General features: G+C 43.6%; 1 protein-coding gene across 1 annotated transcript in view; it reads left to right on the top strand.

Annotated features, from left to right (window-relative positions):
• The window catches only part of SLC17A7 (solute carrier family 17 member 7), a 238,137-nt gene that overhangs the window by 154,763 nt on the left and 61,997 nt on the right, over positions 1-21,377 (top strand). The window contains exons 4-5 of the mRNA XM_077457005.1: positions 4,402-4,516; positions 17,869-17,956. Coding sequence (XP_077313131.1) covers positions 4,402-4,516; positions 17,869-17,956 — 203 coding nt within the window. The remainder of the gene's footprint in view (positions 1-4,401; positions 4,517-17,868; positions 17,957-21,377) is intronic.

The raw sequence follows: 21,377 nt of genomic DNA, 5'->3' as shown, positions 1-21,377 counted from the left end.
GGAATTCTTCAATGTTACTGTATGTAAACTCACTACAAAGTATATTCCCATGGGCAATAAGTTTAAAAGGCTAAAAATAAAACCTATGTGGCTCACGGCCAAAGTTAAAATGGCTATAAATAATAAAAAAACCTTTAAAAAATCTATAAAAATGAAGGAACGCTATCATTGTTTAAATGTTACAAATAATATAACAGAATATGTAAAAAGGAAATAAAGGATGCACAAATTCAAAACAAATGACAGATTACAAAAGATAGTTGTACAAACCCCAAATAATTCTTCAGATATATCAATAGTAAAAAGGTCAGGTCTAAGCATTTAGGCCCTTTTACAAAATAATCTAGAGTGGGTGACTGGGGACAAATAGAAGGCAAATTTATGAAATACTTTCTTCAGCTCTGTGTTTAAAAAGGAGCATGGGGGAGCTCATATCCATAATGGGGGTGGTATTGACACAGCGCCAAATGATCCACAAATGGCTCAAAAGGAATATGGTCCAGAAATATTTAGACAGAATAAAGGTGGATAAAGCACCTGGACTGGATGGAATCCACCCACGGATCCTAAAATAATTGAGCTCTGTAATTTCAATGCCATTGTTTCTAATTTTTAGGGACTAATTAATGACAGGAATAGTACCACTGGATTGGCGCAGAGCCAATGTGGTGCCCATATTTAAAAAGGGATCAAAGTCTTAACCAAGTCACTATAGACCTGTTAGTTTAACTTCTATAGTGGGGAAGATACTGGAGAGTTTAATAAAAGACCACGTAAACGAGTTCTTGTTGAAAAATATATTTTAAGCAACAGACAGCATGGATTCATGAAAGAAAGAAGTTGTCAAACAAACCTGATTTATTTTTATGAGGTGGTAAGTAAAACCTTGGACAGAGGGGTGGCTGTGGACGTAGTATACCTGGGCTTTGTAAAAGCGTTTGACACAGTTCCCTACAAGTGGCTCATGTGTAAGGTAAAGTCTACGGGCTTGGAAAGATCAATTTGTAAATGGATAGAAAATTGTCTAAAAGACAGAATTCAGAGAGTAGTGGTTAATGACTCTTACTCTGAATGGTCTAAGGTTATCAGTGGTTCAGTGCTGGGACCCCTACTTTTTAATACCTTTATAAATGATATAGGGTCTGGGATTAAAAAAAACATTTTTGTCTTTGCAGATGACACCAAGCTATGCAGGGGAATAACATCCTTACAGGATGTCTCCAACTTACAAATTGAACTCAATGCACTGTCTAATTGTGCAACTAAGAGGAAAATAAGGTTTAATGTTGATAAATGCAAAGTTATGCACATGGAGGCTAAGAATATGCATGCATCATGCATGCTAGGGGGCGTACAACTGGGGGAATCAATGGTGGAGAAGGATCTGGGGGTTTTGATATATCATAAGTTCAATAATAGCATGCAATGCCAAGCTGTGGTTTCCAAAGGAAGCAAAGTCATTTCTTGTATTAAAGTGGTTGAAAACCCTCCACTACAACTTCAGCTCATTCTGATCTATATAGAACAAGCAGCTGATCGCTGCCTGTGAAAGTTTACTCACTCTTTCTGTAGCCTTAGAAACCATCCTGCAATCTCTGGTGACGTCAGCCATGCCTGCGCATTCCTTTGATTCTTTAACGGCATGCTATCTGTGCCGTTCACCAGCCTCTGCATGCCATTCACTTTCACTGGAAACAGCACAGAGAAAGAAGCCTTGAGATGCTGGGATCTCATCCTCTCCTTCCTGGTTCTCCTGCCCTTGTGACTGTATAACCACTTCAGCCCCGGAAGGATTTACCCCCTTCCTGACCAGAGCACTTTTTGTGATTCGGCACTGCGTCGCTTTAACTGACAATTGCGTGGTCGTGTGATGTTGTAACCAAACAAAATTGAAGTCCTTTTTTTCCCACAAATAGAGCTTTCTTTTGGTGGTATTTGATCACCTCTGTGGTTTTTATTTTTTTGTGTATAAACAAAAAAGAGCATCAATTTTGAAAAAAAAGGCATTATTTTTTACTTTTTTCTATAATAAATATCCCCCAAAAATATATATAAAAAAACATTTTTTCCCTCAGTTTAGGCCAACATGTATTCTTTGACATATTTTTGGTAAAAATAAAAAATAAATCGCAATAAGCGTTTATTGATTGGTTTGCGCAAAGTTGTAGCGTCTACAAAATAGGGGAAAGATTTATGGCATTTTTATTAATACATTTTTTTTACTAGTAATGGTGGCGATCAGTGATTTTTATCATGACTGCGACATTATGGTGGACACATCGGACAATTTTTACACATTTTTGGGACCATTGGCATTAATACAGCGATCAATGCTATAAAATTGCATTGACTACTGTAAAAATGTCACTGGCAGTGAATGGGTTAACCACTAGAGGGCGGGGGGGTTAAGTGTGTCCTGGGGCGTGTTTCTAAATGTCTGGGGGATGGGCTAGCAGTGACATGACACTGATCGCTGCTCCCTATGACAGGGAACAGACGATCACTGTCCTGTCACTAGGCAGAACGGGGAGATGCTGTGTTTACATCGGCATCTCCCTCTTCTTCAGTTACGTGACACGGTCGTGGGTATCCCCGCGGACATCGAGTCCGTGGGTCCCGCAAGCACGATCACGGAGCTTGCAGCAGGTGCGTGCACACGGTGGGAAATTTCCGGTACATTACTTTCCCAGCCGTGCCATTCTGCCGATGTATATATACAGGCGGCAGTCGGCAAGCGGATAACACTTCACACAGGGGGAGTGAACCAGAGCAGCACAGAGAGGGATTTGCTGTCGTTGATGGCTTAGCTTGGTTGCTGTAGTAACGGTAATCGAGATAGAGGCTTGGTTTAGTCTTGGAAAGGAAAAGAATGTAAGAGTGGAAATGACGTCAAGAAAAGTTTCATCGATCAGTAGTAAAGATGGCGCGGCCAATTACCAGAAGAAACAACATTTTAAAACAGTGAAATAAGGTATTTTAATACCCAGTTTTTGTCTAATTTAAAGGTGTATGACTTACCAATACATTGCAGAATCATTATATAAAAAAAAAAAAGGGAAAAATACACAGGGTTTACTTCCTCTTTAAGAGAGGTATGGACTCCAGAGAGAGAGATATCATTGTGCCCCTGTAAAAATCATTAGTCAGACCTTATCTGGAATATGCAGTTTAGTTTTGGGCACCAGTTCTCAAAAAAGGATATCGTGGAACTGGAGAAAGTGCAGAGAAGAGCAACCAAACTGATAAGAGGCATGGAGGAGCTCAGCTATGAGGAAAGATTAAATAACCTGAATCTATACCCTCTTGAGAAGAGGAGATTAAGGGGGGATATGATCAACATGTACAAATACATAAGTGGTCCATATCGTGATCTTGGTGTTGAGTTATTCGCTTTAAGGTCATCATGGAGGACAAGGGGCGCTCTTTACAGTACGTCTAGAGAGAAAAAGATTTTATCTCCAAATAGGTTTCTTCACAGTAAGAGCTGTGAAAATGTGGAATAGACTCCCTGCAGAGGTTGTTTTGGCAAGCTCAATGGATTGCTTTAAAAAAGGCCTGGATTCTTTTCTAAATGTACACAATATAAGTGGGTACTAACATTTATAGGTAAAGTTGATCCAGGGAAAATCTGATTGCCTCTCGGGGATCAGGAAGGAATTTTTCCCCTGCTATAGAAAATTGGAGCATGCTTTTCTGGGGTTTTTCTCCTTCCTCTGGAAGAACTGTGGGTATTGTTTTGTGTATATGGGATTGTATTTGTTTTTTTTTCTTGGTTGAACTTGATGGACTTTTTTCAACCTGACTAACTATGTAACTATGTGTTCATATGTAAAGCCACAAGAACTGTATATAAACAAGTATTAAGCGTGTATTTTATGCAGGATATTTTGCCATCTCTGCAAGAAAGAACCTGCATTCCATACAGAAAATATCAATATACCTGTGTAAATGAGCCTTAATGGCCTGATGTTGATAGGTAAATGCAGCACACTTTCTTGTTCATTTGAAAGATATTTCTGATTTGCATGTAAGATTCTTCACAGGTGCATGTGACCTGTAGTTCCCCTCTTTCCAAGCTGCTTAAACTGCTTAAAATTTCCATTCATTTGTATAGAGAGAAAAGCAGTTCTGAAGTGGACAAAAGTCTGTTTAAGTCAGACATAGCCAGTCAACTATCATTTAAACAGGCTAAAAAGACCTGTCTGAGGTTTTGACACATGATAGAAGTGATGCATAAAAAAGGGGAAATGTGCAGGTTTACATTTTAGACAAGATCTGTAGCTTTTAGTTAAAACTCTTTTGAAAAGGTTATTTAAAAATGCATTAGCCAAACACTTTCAAGTTTTGTGAGTCGCAGTTGTAGGTATCATACATCTTACTGTATTTGTCTTTTTATTGCAGAGTGTTTGGATTTGCAATAGTTGCTACATCAACATTAAACATGTTAATCCCATCGGCAGCGAGGGTGCATTTTGGTTGTGTCATCTTTGTCAGGATCCTGCAGGGATTAGTAGAGGTAAGTCATTGATCACAATGGAGCTGGCATATTATTGCTGGTGCACCTTATTATTGGCCACAAAAACAAATGACAAATCAGGATTCTTGAATCATTTGGAATAGAGAACAGGACTGGTTCCTTTTTTCCCATTATACTTTTCCAAATATCCTTTATTAAGAAAAATGTATACGTTTTTAAAATCAGTTCTTAAGTACCACTAAAGCCTAGTACACACAGGCCGAATGTTGGGCGGCATGGGGCCATTGAATAGAAACTGGTCGACATTTGGCCCATGTGTACTGGAGTCAAGCCGTTTGGCTCCCGATCAGTGTTTTCAGCCAATGGCGGGGAGGGTGGCTGTCCCCCTGTCTGAACACAATAGCGTACAGTAGATACACAGTATCTACTAATACAGTAGAGGAGATTGCTGTACTAACATCAAATTGTTAGTACAGTGGCTTGGACTGAGTGTCAGGTTTTTTGTTCGACCAGCTGGGTTGAATGAACAAAATATAGTGTGTATGAGACATAACAGAAAAAGTTGTGTAGGGTCTACTTTCTTTCAGCAGATCTTGAATACCTGGGTAGGTCTCTCACACAGACCTTGCAACCAGTAAGATGTCTGGATAAGCCTCCCTCACAGGCTTAGCAGCCAGTAGATGCCTGGATAAGTCTCTCACACAAACTTAGCAGCCAGGAGTGTATTACCTTGATTAGACTGTATAGCAACTTGACAGTACCAGAACCTTTAAGCCGACCCGGCGATACTGTAAGGGTAGTCGGATACATGTGCATCCTCCAAGTGAGTTACTAGGCCCTTCTGAGAGACCAGCCTTCATCCTGGCTCTCTCCAGCAAGGGTCCTCCCCTGGATCTTCTCAGCTTGGCTTGGCTTCTTCCATTCAGGCAAGACAGCCTAAGGACCACCTCAGAAGTAGTAGGCCCCAGACAGGCTTCTGGAGGATTTCCGTTCCAATGCGCCTGTGGTTAAGTCAAAGTCACTCCGGCCGGCGACGCATTAACTATAGTTTAGGTTTCCTTATGCTCCACTTCAAAGCAATGACTCTATTTAGGTGCTATCTATCACATCTGCACCTCGCAGGGTGCACTTCACCTCGCAGTACTGCACCTCGCAGGGTGCACTTCAGTTCTCACCTGTTTGTTCGGGGGTGCCGATTAGGGATGAGCCGAACACCCCCCGTTTCGGTTCGCACCAGAACTTTCGAACGGACCCCAAATTCGAACGAACTTTTGAACCCCATTGACGTCTATGGGACTCGAACGTTCGAAATTAAAAGTGCTAATTTTAACGGCTAATATGCAAGATACTGTCCTAAAAAGGGTTTGGGGACCTGGCTCCTGCCCCAGGGGACATGGGTCAATGCCTAAAATGTTTTTAAAAATGGCCATTTTGGCGGGAGCACTAATTTGAATGATGATTAAAGTGAAAAAAAAAAGTGAAATATTCCTTTAAATATGGTGCCTGGGGGTGTCTGTAGTATGCCTGTGAAGTGCCACGTGTTTCCCGTGTTTAGAACAGTCCCTGCACAAAATGACATTAAACAGAAATAACATCATTGAAAACTGCTTGCGGTTTTAATGTTATATCTGGTTCCTGCAATATGGTTGAAAACCATTGAGAAAAATGGCATGGGTAGCCCTCCCTGCCCATTACCAGCCCCTTTGGGTCTTGTACGCATATCAAGGGGAACCCTGTACCCATATTAAAAAAAGGAAATGCGTGTGGCCCCCAGGCCTTATATACTCAGAACAGCAGTAGACAGGCGGTGCAAACAAGGGACTGTGTAGGTTTGTTGTGTTAAGTTGAATCTGTTTGTAATTTTCAACTGGTACATTTTTAAAGTGTAGCTTCAGTCAAAAAAACTATTTTTAAGCTTTTTGGAAAACATAGGGAAGGGTTATCACCCCTGTATAATTTGTTTTGTCGTCCATCTTTTTTCATCTCACTTGCTGTTGTCTCCTTCCGTTTGCAAGTAGGAGATGTTTGTAAGTTGGATGTTTGAAAGTAGGGGCCTGCCCAATATGCAGAAATGGCGGAACAAGGTGTTGGTTTTGCCACAACATTGTAAGCCCTCAAAGTGACTCTTGCTGGGCGCTGGAGCGCCCTGCTGTGAACGATTATATCAAGAATTGTAATTACATGCCATTGTTGAACAGTGGTAGAAAAATTGACCTTTGGTGGTTGTGGTGCTGGTGCCACAACACTATAAGTCGTCACAGTTACTCTGGGTGGGCACAGGAACGGGCCCTCCTGTGAAATATTATATCAAGAATTGTAATTACATGTCCCTGTTAAACAGGGGCAGAAAAATTGGGCCTTGGGCACTGGTACTGGTGCCACGACACTGCAACCTCTCCCATATACTCTAGTTTTATTGCAGGAATTAGCCCTGCTGCAAAGCATTGCATCAAAAATTGTACTTAAACGCCCCTGTTAAACAGGGGCAGAAAAATTGGGCCTTAGGCACTGGTACTGGTGCCACGACACTGCAACCTCTCCCATATACTTCAGTTTTATTGCAGGAATTAGCCCTGCTGCAAAGTATTGCATCAAAAATTGTACTTAAACGCCCCTGTTAAACAGGGGCAGAAAAATTGGGCTGATGGCATCACCCAGAACCAGAAATGTTCTTCCAACATATCAGCGGAGGAGGAAGAGGATAGATAATCAACATAACAGGACAGTCACTCAGCATCAGCATAGGCAGTCTTGAAGGGATGTGATATTTCAAAAAAAATTATTCGGTTACATCAGCTTCAGGTGCTTGGTAGCTGTGGGTGATCCAAGACTGATTCATCTTGATGAAGGTCAGTCGATCAACTGATTCAGTGGACAGGCGCACCCTGTGATCGGTAACAAAGACACCAGCAGCACTGAAGGTGCATTCCGAAAGAACGCTGGATGCAGGACAGGCCAGTAGCTCAATTGCATACTGTGCAAGCTCTGGCCAGTGATCCATCCTCAAGACCCAGTAAGCCAGAGGATTTTTGGTGGGAAAGGTTTCTAAGTCTGACCTTGCCCCTAGGTATTCCTGCACCATGTAAATCAGACGCTGGCGGTGGTTGCTGGAACCGATCATACCTTGGGGCTGCGGACTAAAAAATTGTCTGAAAGCATCAGTCAGACGGCCACCTTCTCCACCGCTCCTTCTGACCGATGCCTCAGCAACACGTTGTCCAGGACCAGGAGTTTGTAACCTCCCAGTCTCTGGGAACGCGTTGCACAGACCTTTCTGCAAGGCCTCCCGGAGATGTCTCATCCTCTGCTCCCTCTGCGATGGCAAGATAAGGTCGGCAACCTTACCCTTGTACCGTGGATCATGGAGAGTGGCCAGCCAGTCATGGTCCCTCTCCTTGATCTGAAGAATACGAGGATCCTTCCGCAGGCTTTGCAGGATCAGGGAGGCCATGCAGCGTAGGTTAGCTGAGGCATTCGGTCCGGAGTCCTCTGGGTCACTAAGGGCAACATGATCCGCAGCTACCTCCTCCCAGCCACGTACAAGTCCACGTGTTTCTTGGGACTGTAAATCATCCCTACAAGACTGCTGCTGCTGCTGCTGATGCTGAGTGCCAGCCTCCACCTCCATGCTGACACAATCATCCTCCTCCTCCTCTTCCTCCTCCTCATCCTCTTCCTGTGTGATGGGTGGCACAGAAGGAACACTGTCTGGATAAAGGGGGCCTTGAGAGGCAAGGAAGTCCTCCTCTTCCTGCCTCTGTTCTGCCTCAAGTGCCCTGTCCATTATTCCACGAAGCGTATGCTCCAAGAGGTGGACAAGAGGTACAGTGTGACTGATGCATGCACTGTCACTGCTCACCATCCTTGTGGCCTCCTCAAACGGTGACAGGACAGTGCATGCATCCCTGATCATGCCCCACTAGCGTGGTGAGAAAAAACCGAGCTCCCCTGACCCTGCCCTGGTGCCGTAGTCGCACAGGTACTCATTGATGGCCCTCTGCTGCGTGTGCAGCTGCTGCAGCATGGCCAACGTTGAGTTCCACCTGGTGGGCATGTCACATATAAGGTGGTTCTTGGGCAGGTTCAACTCCTTTTGGAGCTCAGCCAGCCGAGCACAGGCATAAAATGATCGGCGGAAATGCACACAGACTTTCCTGGCCTGCTTCAGTACATTCTGTAAGCCGGGGTACCTGCCCAAGAACCGCTGCACCACCAGGTTAAGGACGTGAGCTACACAGGGCACATGGGTCAGTTGTCCCTGTCGGAGGGCGGAGAGGAGGTTGGTGCCATTGTCACAAACCACCATTCCTGGCTTAAGCTGGCGTGGCGTCAACCACCTCTCGGCCTGCCCCTGCAGAGCTGACAAAACATCCGCCCCAGTGTGGCTCCTGTCCCCCAAACAAACCAGCGTAAGCACGGCATGGCATCGTTTTGCCTGCGTACTTGCGTAGCCCCTGGAACGCCTACGGAGCACCGCTGGTTCTGAGGACAGAGCACTGGAAGAGGCCATGGAGGAAGAAGAGGAGGGGGTGGAGGAGAGAGGTGTGTCACAACCAATAGTAGCATTTTGGCGGAACAACCTCCAACATGAAGAGGGCTTGGTCATCCACTCTACCAAGTCGTTGGCATGTTGCGGTTCAACATGTCCAGCTGCCGAAAAGAAGGACAAGCGTGTCCCACGGCCACGTGCTGATGACAATGCACCGCGTCCACGACCAGCACTGTTGTCTCTAGACACAGAGCCTGCCTGCCCTCTTTTATCGGCTCGCGCCTGTCTGGCCTCTCCTTGCTGGCCTTCCAGACATGGTAATGGCCTGAAGGGAGTTGGGTAAAACAGCAGTGTAATGGAGTCACACAACACCCACTAAGCCCTGCAGATGGCTCTATTAGAGAACAGCAATAAACGGTAGATACAGGTGTATATTGTGCTGGAGTCACACAACACCCACTAACTCCTGCAGATGCCTTTATTATCCACTTGTGGACCGCCTCACGGGGATGTACGTCCTTTTTTTGAAGAGGGATATCTCGGTAACGGCAGCAGCTGCTGCCACAACTGAGATATCCATCTCTTCAGGCGGCGGTCGGCTGTACGATAACGGTGGTCTCCGCGGTGGATTCGCTGCGAGATCACCGCTATCGGCGGCGGGAGAGGTGCCACCCCCCCTCCCGCCGCCCTCCCGCACCTTCCGCCGCTTACCGGAGCCGTCGGTAGCGGCGGAGGCGATCGGGTCCTCTTCCTAGCTGGGCATAGAGACAAGTGAGGCTAAGATGGCCCCCACTCGTCTCTATACCATAGGAGGGCGGAAGCGACGTCAAAACGTCACTTCCGCCCATACCTCTTAAAGGTATATATTTTTTTAAATGTCAGATTTTAGCCCAAATATGAGATCTGAGGACTTTTTGACCCCAGATCTCATATTTAAGAGGACCTGTCATGCTTTTTTCTATTACAAGGGATGTTTACATTCCTTGTAATAGGAATAAAAGTGATCCATTTTTTTTTTTTTTTAAACTGTAAAAATAAATAAAATCAATTAAAATAAATAAGAAAAAAAATTTTTTTTTTTTAAAAACACCCCGTCACGACGAGCTTGCGCACAGAAGCGGGCACATACGTGAGTAGCGCCCGCATATGAAAACGGTGGTCAAACCACACATGTGAGGTATCGCCGCGATCGGTAGAGCGAGAGCAATAATTCTAGCCCTAGACCTCCTCTGTAACGCAAAAAATGCAACCTGTAGAATTTTCTAAATGTCGCTTATGGAGATTTTTGAGGCTAAAAGTTTGACGCCATTCCACGAGCGGGCGCAATTTTGAAGCGTGACATGTTGGGTATCAATTTACTTGGCATACCATTATCTTTCACAATATAAAAAAAATTGGGCTAATTTTACTGTTGTCTTATTTTTTTATTCAAAAAAGTGCATTTTTTCAAAAAAAAGTGCGCTTGTAAGACCGCTGCGCAAATACGGTGTAAAAAAAAGTATTTCAATGACCGCCATTTTATTCTCTAGGGTGTTAGAAAAAAAACAATATAAAATGTTTGGGAGTTCTAAGTAATTTTCTAGCAAAAAAAAACAGTTTTAAACATGAAAACACCAAGTCTGAAAAAGAGGCCTGGTCCTTAAGTGGTTAAAGAACACCAGAGATAAAGGGGTATACTGTAATTGAGTCACACAACACCCACTAAGCACTGCAGATGCCTCTATTAGAGAAAAGCAATAAAGGGTAGATACAGGTGTATATTGTGCTAGAGGCACAAAAAACCCACTAACTCCTGCAGATGCCTTTATTATAGAACACCAGAGATAAAGGGGTATATACAGATGTATACTGTGCTGTGCTGGAGGCACACACAACTTCCAATAACTCCTGCAGATGGCAAGTGGGCTCAAATAGAGAAGAGCTATGTAGGTGGATATAGCGGTGTGTACTGGGTACAGAGCATGCAGACAGCACGCACAAGCTCCTAACACTACTGACTGCAAGCTCTATTATAAAAGATAGATCACTAGCTATATAGGTGAGGTGAATATAGCGGTGTATACTGCGGTCAGGGCACACAGACAACAACCACTACAGAAGAGCAAGATCGAAAATCGTCCGATAACGATCGGTGTGTACTGTGTTGAAGGTACACAGAACACCCACTAACTGCTTCAGACGCCAACACACTACACTAGGCCGCCGCGCTGGCGGCCTTATATAGTGTTGGGCGTGTACTACACAGCCTGAGCTATGATTGGCCACAGGCATCCTGCCTGTGGCCATTCATGGCTCTCCTCGCTGCTGGCGCTGTGATTGGCCAAGCATGCGGGGTCACAGTGCATGCTTGGCCAATCATGAGCCAGCAATGCACTGCGATGACGCAGTGCATTGTGGGCCGTGAGCGCCACATGAATTTGGCGCAAACGGTCCATAACGCTCAGAATTCGCCGAACGGGCGAACAGCCGATGTTCGAGTCTAACGTATGTTCGACTCGAACACGAAGCTCATCCCTAGTGCCGATGTGCTCCTATGGACTGATTTTTGTTTTTTGTTTCCAACTTCTTTTGCTGTTGGAGATGTCACATTCAGTTCTGATATTTTTGGGTATACATGAATGAAATTACCCACCAATGGATTCTTCATACCCTGATAACTTCATACCCTGTAAGGCCACTTGGCCTGGACTTATTTGTCTTCTACAAACATACTTTTCCATGGCGAATATCCCAATAGTGACTTGGAATGTTCGAGGCCTTGGTAGCACTTTAAAAAAATGATGATTATGTCCACTCTCCTTCGCAAGTATCACCTTGCACTTATTGGACTACAAGAAACACACCTCACCAGGGAATCTGTGAGCTGTATAGGGTATTCCTGGGTAGGCCGGGCATACTACTCCTATTCTAGGGGGGGTGAGCATCTTGGTGCATAAATCCCTCGACGAAATCCCTCGCGGGCAGAGAAAACTTGATCAAAATGTTATTGATGCCACAATTATTATACAGTGCCTTGCAAAAGTATTCACTCCCCCATTTTTTATTTTTTATGTTTTGTTGCCTCACAACCTGGAATTAACATGGATTGTTTGAGGATTTGCATCATTTAATTTACAGAACATGCCCACAACTTTGAAGATATTTTTTTTTCTTGTGAAGCAAACAACAAATAGGACAAAATAACAGAAAAAGTAAATGTGCATAACTATTCACCCCCTAAAGTCAATACTTTGTAGAGCCACCTTTTGCGACTAGCACAGCTCCAAGTCGCTTTGGATAGTCGCTCCAGCTCCTTCAAGTTGGATGGTTTGCGCGTGTGAGCGATCTTTAGGTCTGACCACAGATTTATTTGTATTGAATGTTTGTAACTGAGGATGACATCTCAATAAACTTGTTTCTTGAGTTAAAAAAAATTTACATAGCGTAGAGAACATATGATGAAGGGTAATGTATAGATTACCTCACCATATCAAGCATGATATAACAGCAATATTGATAGATTTACATAGAAAGTGTATTAAACAATTCAAACGCATTTTGGAGTAATCTTGTCTCCTTTCTCAGGGAGAGTTCTTCTTGCAATCAATGTAAGTATAATCTATAAGGCAAAAAAACTAATTACAAAAATATTCCTCATATTGTACAGCTGCTGGCTGCGGATAGAAAGCAATCACAGTGTTTAATGCATCACTCGACACAGGTCAGCACATAAAAACATAGGTGATAAAGAGGGACCACCATACAATGCACTTGTAATAGAATATGAAGAAAAAGGAAGATCTCTGGAGACCATATGAGGGGCTCGAAAAAGAAGCTGTGTTGGCAAGCATATACACACATACCTATAATGTATTGAAGAGTGCCTGGGTGTGCAGCTCCATATGGAGTAGGACTTGTATTAGGCCTCTCTGACTAGTAGTGGTTAATAAGCTGAATCACAGCCAGCTGAGCCCTGCATGATGAATAATAATGAAATTGTACATTGTATAATTCAGTATATATATATATATATATATATATATATATATATATATATATATTGTAATGTTGGGGTGATTAAGCACAATTGGTAGATGCACGTTTTAGTCTACATCAGGCAGGCGTTTTATGGTTAAGGGCCTGGTAGCCCACGTTTATTATAAGAAAACAAAAATATTTAGTTCATCCAGTAATCCCACGCAGGGGTTTAAATTCATTCAGCACACAAATGAACATACCAAGCCACCTGGCTCTCAATTGTCAACAGTTCCTCTGCTTGCTCCCAACAGATTTGTCAACTCTTTCCAGCCCCCTGGACTCACCGACTTCCTTAGTCTTCCTGACTCTCAAGGTTGTCAGCCTTTCCCAGTCCCTTACACGGACTACAGTCTCCCACAGGGCAAACCACTCTTCAGCCAGCAGCAAGCTGTTCACACTCCTCCACCTTCCACACCAACAGCCCTTCATTTATATGGCTTATATGCAGCTGGGCACACACCCTGCTCGTTAACATCAAGACCCAGACACAGGGCTGGAGATATGCAAACTCTGTGTCTGCGTCTCGTTTTCCTCCAATTTCATAGGGACAGAGCCTCGCTCTGTCACAATATATATATATTGAATCTGCAACAAAAATGTGCAGCAGATGTCAATATATAGCCACCTACCTAAAGAAAATAAATTCCAAGTATGGTCCTATGCACAAAGCAGATAGTTTGTAACTTTGTGCAGTTATCAAAGCGGTGTGCCAAAATGCATCTGTTTTTGTACTTTTTGAACAGGTGCCACAAAAAGTATTTACATTTGATATGGACATGGACTGTTGTTCGGACAACACGGCAGTCCGAGCACCCTATCGTGGACTTCACTTTACATCCAGGAGGCTTCCTTTGTGAAAGCGCTACAATCCCTTGTCTACATAAAAGTGTAAGATGACCTTGTGAGTTCTCAATACCACAGAGGCAACAGACCTCAAGGTGACTGAAAGATGGAACATATGGGACAATAAATCAGTATTGTTTACTATATACTACTAAAGCCATATGTATGGTGGAAAGGAGCGTCAAAACAGAGCATACCTGAGTGCACCATTTGCAGTGTCAGAGTCGCAGTGTATGGAGGGATTGATAGCCGCAATTGACGGCACCTTCTCCCCTTTATTTATAACGCTGCTATTCATTGGGCAGGACTCTCCCCCAGTGTGGGTGGAGAGCAAGCACCATGTGAAAGGTCAAGGCAGGCTTCCTTATTCCACCATTGTGTAAGGTCCCCCGGGCGTGCGGTGTTGTCCCACTCACACATCCAAAGAGGTGGCGGAATTGTCAAAACTGTCTCCTGTCATTTTAAATTTGACACTTTTTTTGATGAATGGGTAGGGGTACAATGTATAAGCCTTTAAAATGAACACTTTCAATTTTTTATGTTCGTGTCCCACAGATTTTAACGATGTTAACACAAATGTTTTGTCTGTTCACATGTTCTGGTGCAAACCAAACCAGGGGGTGTTCAGCTCATCCCTAATCATAGCCACACTCTGGAATGGCCGGAGAAAAACTCCAAGCTTGTGCCCACCCGGGAAGGTCAACACAGGAGCAATGCCAGTTGGCCAAAGATGCAGGGGCAGAAGGACAGTGTCAGCTACCCCAGGGTCCTGGACCGAGCAGCCCATGCGTGATGGGCGCACACATCACTTAACCCCTTCAGTGCATCGGCTCTAGAGAGACAATAGGGGATGGAAAAGCAAGAATGAAAATGAAACAAAAAGACAGACACTAGGGACAAAAGCAAAAAGCAAACAGCAAAAGCAGACAACAAGAAAAATAATATAAACACAATCTAAACCACACAATACAACAAACAGCAAAACAAAAAACAAAACAAACACCAAAACAATGGTTTACCAAAGACTGGCTGGCCGATGAGAACCTAGGATGTAGGCTCTCAGATGAATCGTGTAGACAGCTGTGGTGTCCGAATGTAAAGATTAAAGAGTCCCCTCATTGTAGAGGTACACTGAAAGGCAAAGACATATTAGTTGACCCCATAGGGAACATAGTCCAAACTCAATATAGTCTTCCAGATAGGGAAGACTATGTCTTCCAGATAGGGACGGATCTCATTACGGCTCTCTATTTTCCGCTGACACCTGATGTCACTAGGTCCACGTCTGCAAGTTGGTGGGCATGTGATGCGTGACGCCATTCTGACACCTCTTTGGACATGTGGACGGGGCGATGCCGCACGCCGTGAGCCGCGTGTCCGGAGGACCTTACACAATGGCGGAATAAGAAATCCTCCACACTGCGGGAGGATCTTGCCCAATTGATAGCAGTGATATAAATACATAAGAGAAAATGCCCTGAATTGTGGCTATCAATCTCTCCATACACTGCGACGCTGACTCTGCAAACAGATGCATTCAGCTATGCTCTGTTCTGATACTTCTTTCCACCGTACATGTGGCATGTCGTAGTACATAGTGAACGATACTGATTTATTGTCCCATCTTTCCATCACCTTGAGGTCTGTTGCCTCTGTGGTATTGAGAACTCACCAGGTCATCTTACACACTATCTGCTGTGTGCATAGGACCATACCTGGAATTCATTTTCTTTAGGTAGGTGGCTATATATTGACATCTGCTGCACAATTTTGTTGCAAGATCATGATATATAGACTGAATGATCCAATATACAATTTAATTATTATTCATCATGCAGGTCTCAACTTGCTGTGATTCAGCTTATTAACCACTACTAACTAGTTGGAGTCGACTAATACAAGTCCTACTGCATATGGGGCTGCACTCCCAGGCACTCTTCAATACATTATAGGTATGTGGGCATAGGCTTGTCCAACACAGCTTCTTTTTGATCCCCAATCACTTTATAGTGGTAATATGTATTTGGTACATTTTTTATCTATCTACCTTTTTATTCTTTCCCTCCAATCATGCCATCGGGTCCCAGTGCATACAACCTTGGCCCCTCATATGGTCTCCAGAGATCTTCTTTTTTCTTTATATTCTAATTCTATTACTTCAGTGTCTTACATGTTCATTGTATGGTGGTCCCTTTTTATCACCTATGTTTTTATGTGCCGACCTGTGTCGAGCGATGGATTAAATGCACTGTAAGTATTTTCTATCCACTGTCCCGCTTTCTGCCATTTAGACAGCCAGCAGCTGTACAATACGAGAAATGTCTTTGTAATGAGTTTTTTTACCTTATAGATTATACTTACATTGATTGCAAAAAGAACTTTCCCTGAGGAAGGAGTCAAGATTACTCCGAAACGCATTGGAATTGTTTAATGCACTTTCTATGTAAATCTATCAACTTTGCTGTTATATCAAGCTTGATATGGTGAGGTAATCTATACCATACCCTTCACAAGTCAGCTTTTTACTTCATCATATGTTCTCTACTTTATGTAAATTTTGATACAATCAATCTTTATTACTTTTATACTACTTCTGTTTAAGTCACTGTACCTTTAAAGTCTCATCTTCTCAAGGGGAAAATATTTCCATATATTTTTGGGATGTTTGCCTATGAAAGCAGATAATATTTCCTCCAATTGTTATATCCTAAATGGTGGAATAAATAGTTCAATCTCAGTGTTTGCTGAGGATACAAAGCTAAGCAGGACAACACTGTACAAGTAACTGTAACAACAACATTCCCAGGTTGAACTGGATGTGTCTTTATTCAACCCAATCAACTGTTTAACCATATAAAATTCAGGGGGAAAATCCAAAGAGTATCCACTGCATTTTGGGGTCCAAGCATGCTCCCTTCAACAGGGCTTGCTTGGGAACAATGTAAATGAACTAGGAGTAAATTGGACCTTTAATGTTATTTCTTCACCCTTGTACACACGGTCGGACATTCCGACTGAAAATGTCCGATCGGACCATTTTGTCGGATAATCCAACCGTGTGTGGGCTCCATCTGACTTTTTCTGTCGGAATGTCCGACCAACAAAGTTTGAGAGCTGGATATAAAATTTTCCAACAACATGATCCGATCGGACTTAGTCTGATTGTTTGTAGAGAATTCTGATTGGACAAAGTGCCACGCATGCTCAGATCAAATTACAGGACCAAAGCTATTGGCTACTAGCCTGAACGTAGTCCTGTCCTAACGAACGAACGTCATCACGTTCCGAACGATCAGATTTTCCGACAACTTTGTCCGACCATGTGTATGCAACACCAGTTTCAGACAAAATCCGTCTGAAAAAATCAGACGGATTTTGTTGTCAGGATGTCCGACCGGTGTGGTTACAAGCACAGGTCTTGTCAGCTGCTGGTTTGGCAGCAAACCTAAGGAGTCTGGACAGCTGTTATCCATCACAGTCAAGACTTTTGTCTAGTACTGGAGGCTGTCATTATCCAACTTCAGGAAGCAGCACTGAATCTGAGGCAGCCTAAACTGTTTCTTTAGGTCCAGGCTCAGTGTGAGGTAAGCTGCCCTGACAGGTTTCCATAATAAAGCATACAACAGATTTCTTGCTTGCAGGAATTATACAGTGCATCATGTATTCTGTATAAGGCAATTTGCACCAACATGTTCCTACGGAACTGCCATTTGGGGAACACAGGTGAAATAATTAAAAAAATTTAATTAGAATGTTGTGGATTAATATATCTGTATGATAAACATGAAATTAATGTATGTTAGTTGCTATACTATATAAAACAATGTTGAGCCACTGGACAGTATGTCTAGTTCTTCCATCATAACCCCTCAGCAAGGTATGCAATATTTTACCCTTCAATTGTCTACTACTATTTTGATTTAAAATACATCGGTTTAGTCGATGAACTACAAACCAACACAATATTATTTGAAGATTCTGTTTGTATTATATACACATTTGTATTACATGTGTGTATTAACAATCTGTTGTTGCAACTAAGGGAGTGACATACCCAGCGTGCCATGGAATCTGGAGCAAGTGGGCACCACCGTTGGAGCGCAGTAGGCTGGCCACAACAGCTTTTTGTGGTATGTCATTCAATACAGTTTACACTGCTTGTTTTATCACACTGTGCATCTTTACTGTACTCATGAGAAAGGTTTGCTCTGTTATAAAATTCACACAGAGCAAATAAGAGTGCCAAACAGTTATTTTTGTAGACTACTGGAAAGTCGATTCTATTTAAAACTATTAACATGAAAACTATCTATAAAGCAACCTATGCAATCTGTCTTTTTATTTCACCTTTTAACATATATCAAATTATAAAACAGTCAATGGATATCACAGTTTTTAGTTTTGCATAGACTGGAGATTGATTACAACCTGTCTGGGCTGTATTGCTGTCTGTGCCCTTGTTGGGATTTAACAGCTCTATTTGTCCTGTTTACCATTATCTTTGAAAGTAAAAGAAAATCCAAAATGCTGAGTTGTCCCCAGAACAGTAGTAGAAGGGAATTTTTCCAATGAGGACACTAGTTAAGGTGACCTGGGGGGCCCCAAGGGATTCCCCTAATTTGCAGGGATTTCCTCTCACTTTCTGTTTTTAATAAGGGACAGAATGTTAATGGAAATCTCCCCAATGGGACATAAATGGCAATTTCTTTTTTAATATTTTGCCTATAGCTCTACTTTAATGTAGTTATATAATCATTAATACATCACCAAGAGCTTTTTGTATTCAAGTAGTAAATGTACCTGAATTTGACCTAGTATCATCCTCCTACAGTCTTTGTACAGCAATGTGAGAAGATGAAGCAGTGCAAGGAAGTAACCAGGGACATTCGGGGGAAATTCAAATGCCGTGGAACGCCCCATAATGCACTGCAAGATTGCAGTGGATTGCTGTATGATGATTGGCCAAAGCATACATCTGACCTGCATGATTTCGCCAATCACAGCTCGCTCTGCTGAGAGAGCCATAATTGGCCAAAGGCAGGGTGCACTACTCTGCATTCCGTGTAGCCTATATATACAGTGCATTCTGTGGTGTATACTTTCTAATACACTTCAGACAGTGTACACAGTATCTAATACAGTGTAGTGTGGTGTTGCAAAACAAAAAATACATAATGTCCGGAAGGCCACCAAGGAGAGGCAGATGCTCACTGACCACTAAAAGAGGGCAAGCAGCCTCTATGTCTACAGTCAATATTGGTGGTTGTGGACACGGTGCATCCTCTGCAGGTGGCCGTGGGGCACGCTTGTCCTTTTTTGCTGCTGCAGGTTGTGCTATTAAACCATAACATCCGGAAAAGCTGGTGGAGTGGATAATGAAGCTGTCCTCATCCTCCTCATCCTCTGTCACCCAGGCTCAGAGTAGTTTGCCTTCCAACACAGCTGCCAAAGTGGCCTATTCCACCTGCTTCTTGTCCAAAGTCACCTCTTCAGTAGCCCCACCATCATTGCATGGAAGAGTCCCCAGAATTATTTGGCCACAGTGTTGATTATATGCTACTGGAAAAGTCACAGCGATTTGAAGGCTCCGATGTTGATTCACAGGTTGTGTTGAGCCTAGAGAGAGGGGGTGCCACAGAAGGACAAGAAACTGTCAGTCATGTTCCCCCAGCTGCAGCATATGCCCACATTTGCTCCAGTGATGGGGAAGGAAGGGATGATGAGGTCACTGACTGTACTTGGGTGCCTGAGAGAAGAGAGGAGGAAAGTAAAGAGGAGGCACAACTCAAACAAGGCAGAATGTCCTCTAGGGGGCAGCTTAAGGGCAGCCATCCTATTACATCACACCACAGAGCTCCACAGGTGCAGGGTGCTGCTGACTCCCCACTGACTTTTAAAAGTTCCTTGATGTGGGCCTTTTGACGGATCGCACCATTGCTGTTTGCAACTTATGTCTGAAGCGGATCAAGTATGGCCATAACAGCAGCCACTTGGGCACCACATGCTTGACTAGACATATGACGACCTGCCATGCAGTCTGTTGGCAACAGCACTTGAAAGACCCACATCATAGAAAAAGACAAATGTCTCCTTGCTCCTCATCTGAGCTCTCCAACCCCACTATACCTCCAGTCCTCTCAAAAACCTGCACTGAGAGGAATGAAGGTATAGCAATAGGTGTCCCTAGTACTTGCAGCCAATCTGCTAGCAGTACACCACCAATTGATTTTAGCAGACAAATTTCCCTACCTCAGTTGCGGAACCGTAAAAAGAAATTCGGTCCCAGCCATACATATGCTCACTGTCTAAATGCTAGCTTGGCCAAAATTTCTAGCACTGCAACTGCTGCCTTTTCAGCTTGTAGACTCTGCCCCCTTTTGTGAATTTGTGGAATGTGCTGTACCTCAGTGGCATGTTCCAAAACGCCATTTCTTTTCACAGAAAGCCATTCCAGCTCTCTACCGGCATGTAGAAGGCAGTGTTTTGGCCTCACTGGACAGGGCAGTTAGCAGTAAGGTTCATATTACCAGTGACTCATTGTCCAGCAGGCATAGGCAGGGACATTACCTTTCCTTCACGGCACACAGGTAACTCTGCTGGCAGCTGGAAAGGATGCAGGACAGGGTTCAGTGTTGTTGGAGCTTGTTCCGCCACCATGCCTCCAAAATGCTAGTGGTGATTCTGACACAGCTTTCTTCTCCACCCCCTCCTCTTCTTCTTCCTCTATGGCGTCTTCTGCAGATTTGTCCTCTGAACCAGCACTGCTCCATAAGTGTTCAAAAGGCTACGCAAGCAGTCTAGCTAAAAGATGCTATGCGGAGCTTGATTTAGTATGCTTAGGGATCAAGAGCCACATTGGGGCAGAGATTCTGTCAGCTCTGCAGGGGCAGGCTCAGAGGTGGTTGACTCCATGCCAGCTTTAGCCAGGAATGGTTGTAGGCGACAATGGCGCCAACCTTCTCTCCACCTTCTGACAGGGACACTTTTTTTATTTCAATGTTTTTATTGATTTTTCAATAGTAACAAGGAACAAGTAGATAGTGTAGTAAAAAGACAATAATAAAGAAACAATAATAATACACAGTTTCGAAAAAGAATACAGGGATACTTGACCTATGTTCCATGTTTGGCACACGTCCTGAATTTGGTGGTGCAGCAGTTCTTGACCAGGTACCCAGGCTTACAGAAAGAGGCAGGCCAGAAAGGTCTGTGATAATTTCCACTGGTCATACAATGCCAGTGCTCGGCTGGCTGACATTCAAAAGGAATGCCCACCAACCGCCTCATTTGTGGCATGCCCACCAGGTGGAACTCAATGGCAATCCTGCAGCAGCTGAAAACACAGCAGAGGGCCATCAATGAGGACCTGTGTGATTATGGCACAGGACAGGGTTAGGGGAGCTTGGCTTCTTTTCGCCACGCCAGTGGCTACTGATCAAGGATGCATGCACTGTCCTGTCACCATTTGAGGAGGCCAAAAGGATGGTGAGCAGCGACAATGCATGCATCAGTAATACTGTCCCTCTAGTCTTGTTGCTGGAGCACATGCTT

Source organism: Lithobates pipiens, unplaced genomic scaffold (assembly GCF_037356315.1).
Source record: "Lithobates pipiens isolate NorthernLeopardFrog02 unplaced genomic scaffold, aLitPip1_a1.2 Scaffold_27, whole genome shotgun sequence".
Classification (NCBI taxonomy): domain Eukaryota; kingdom Metazoa; phylum Chordata; class Amphibia; order Anura; family Ranidae; genus Lithobates; species Lithobates pipiens.
The sequence above is the reverse complement of the archived record's forward strand: the minus strand, read 5'-3'. Positions and strand labels throughout refer to the sequence as shown.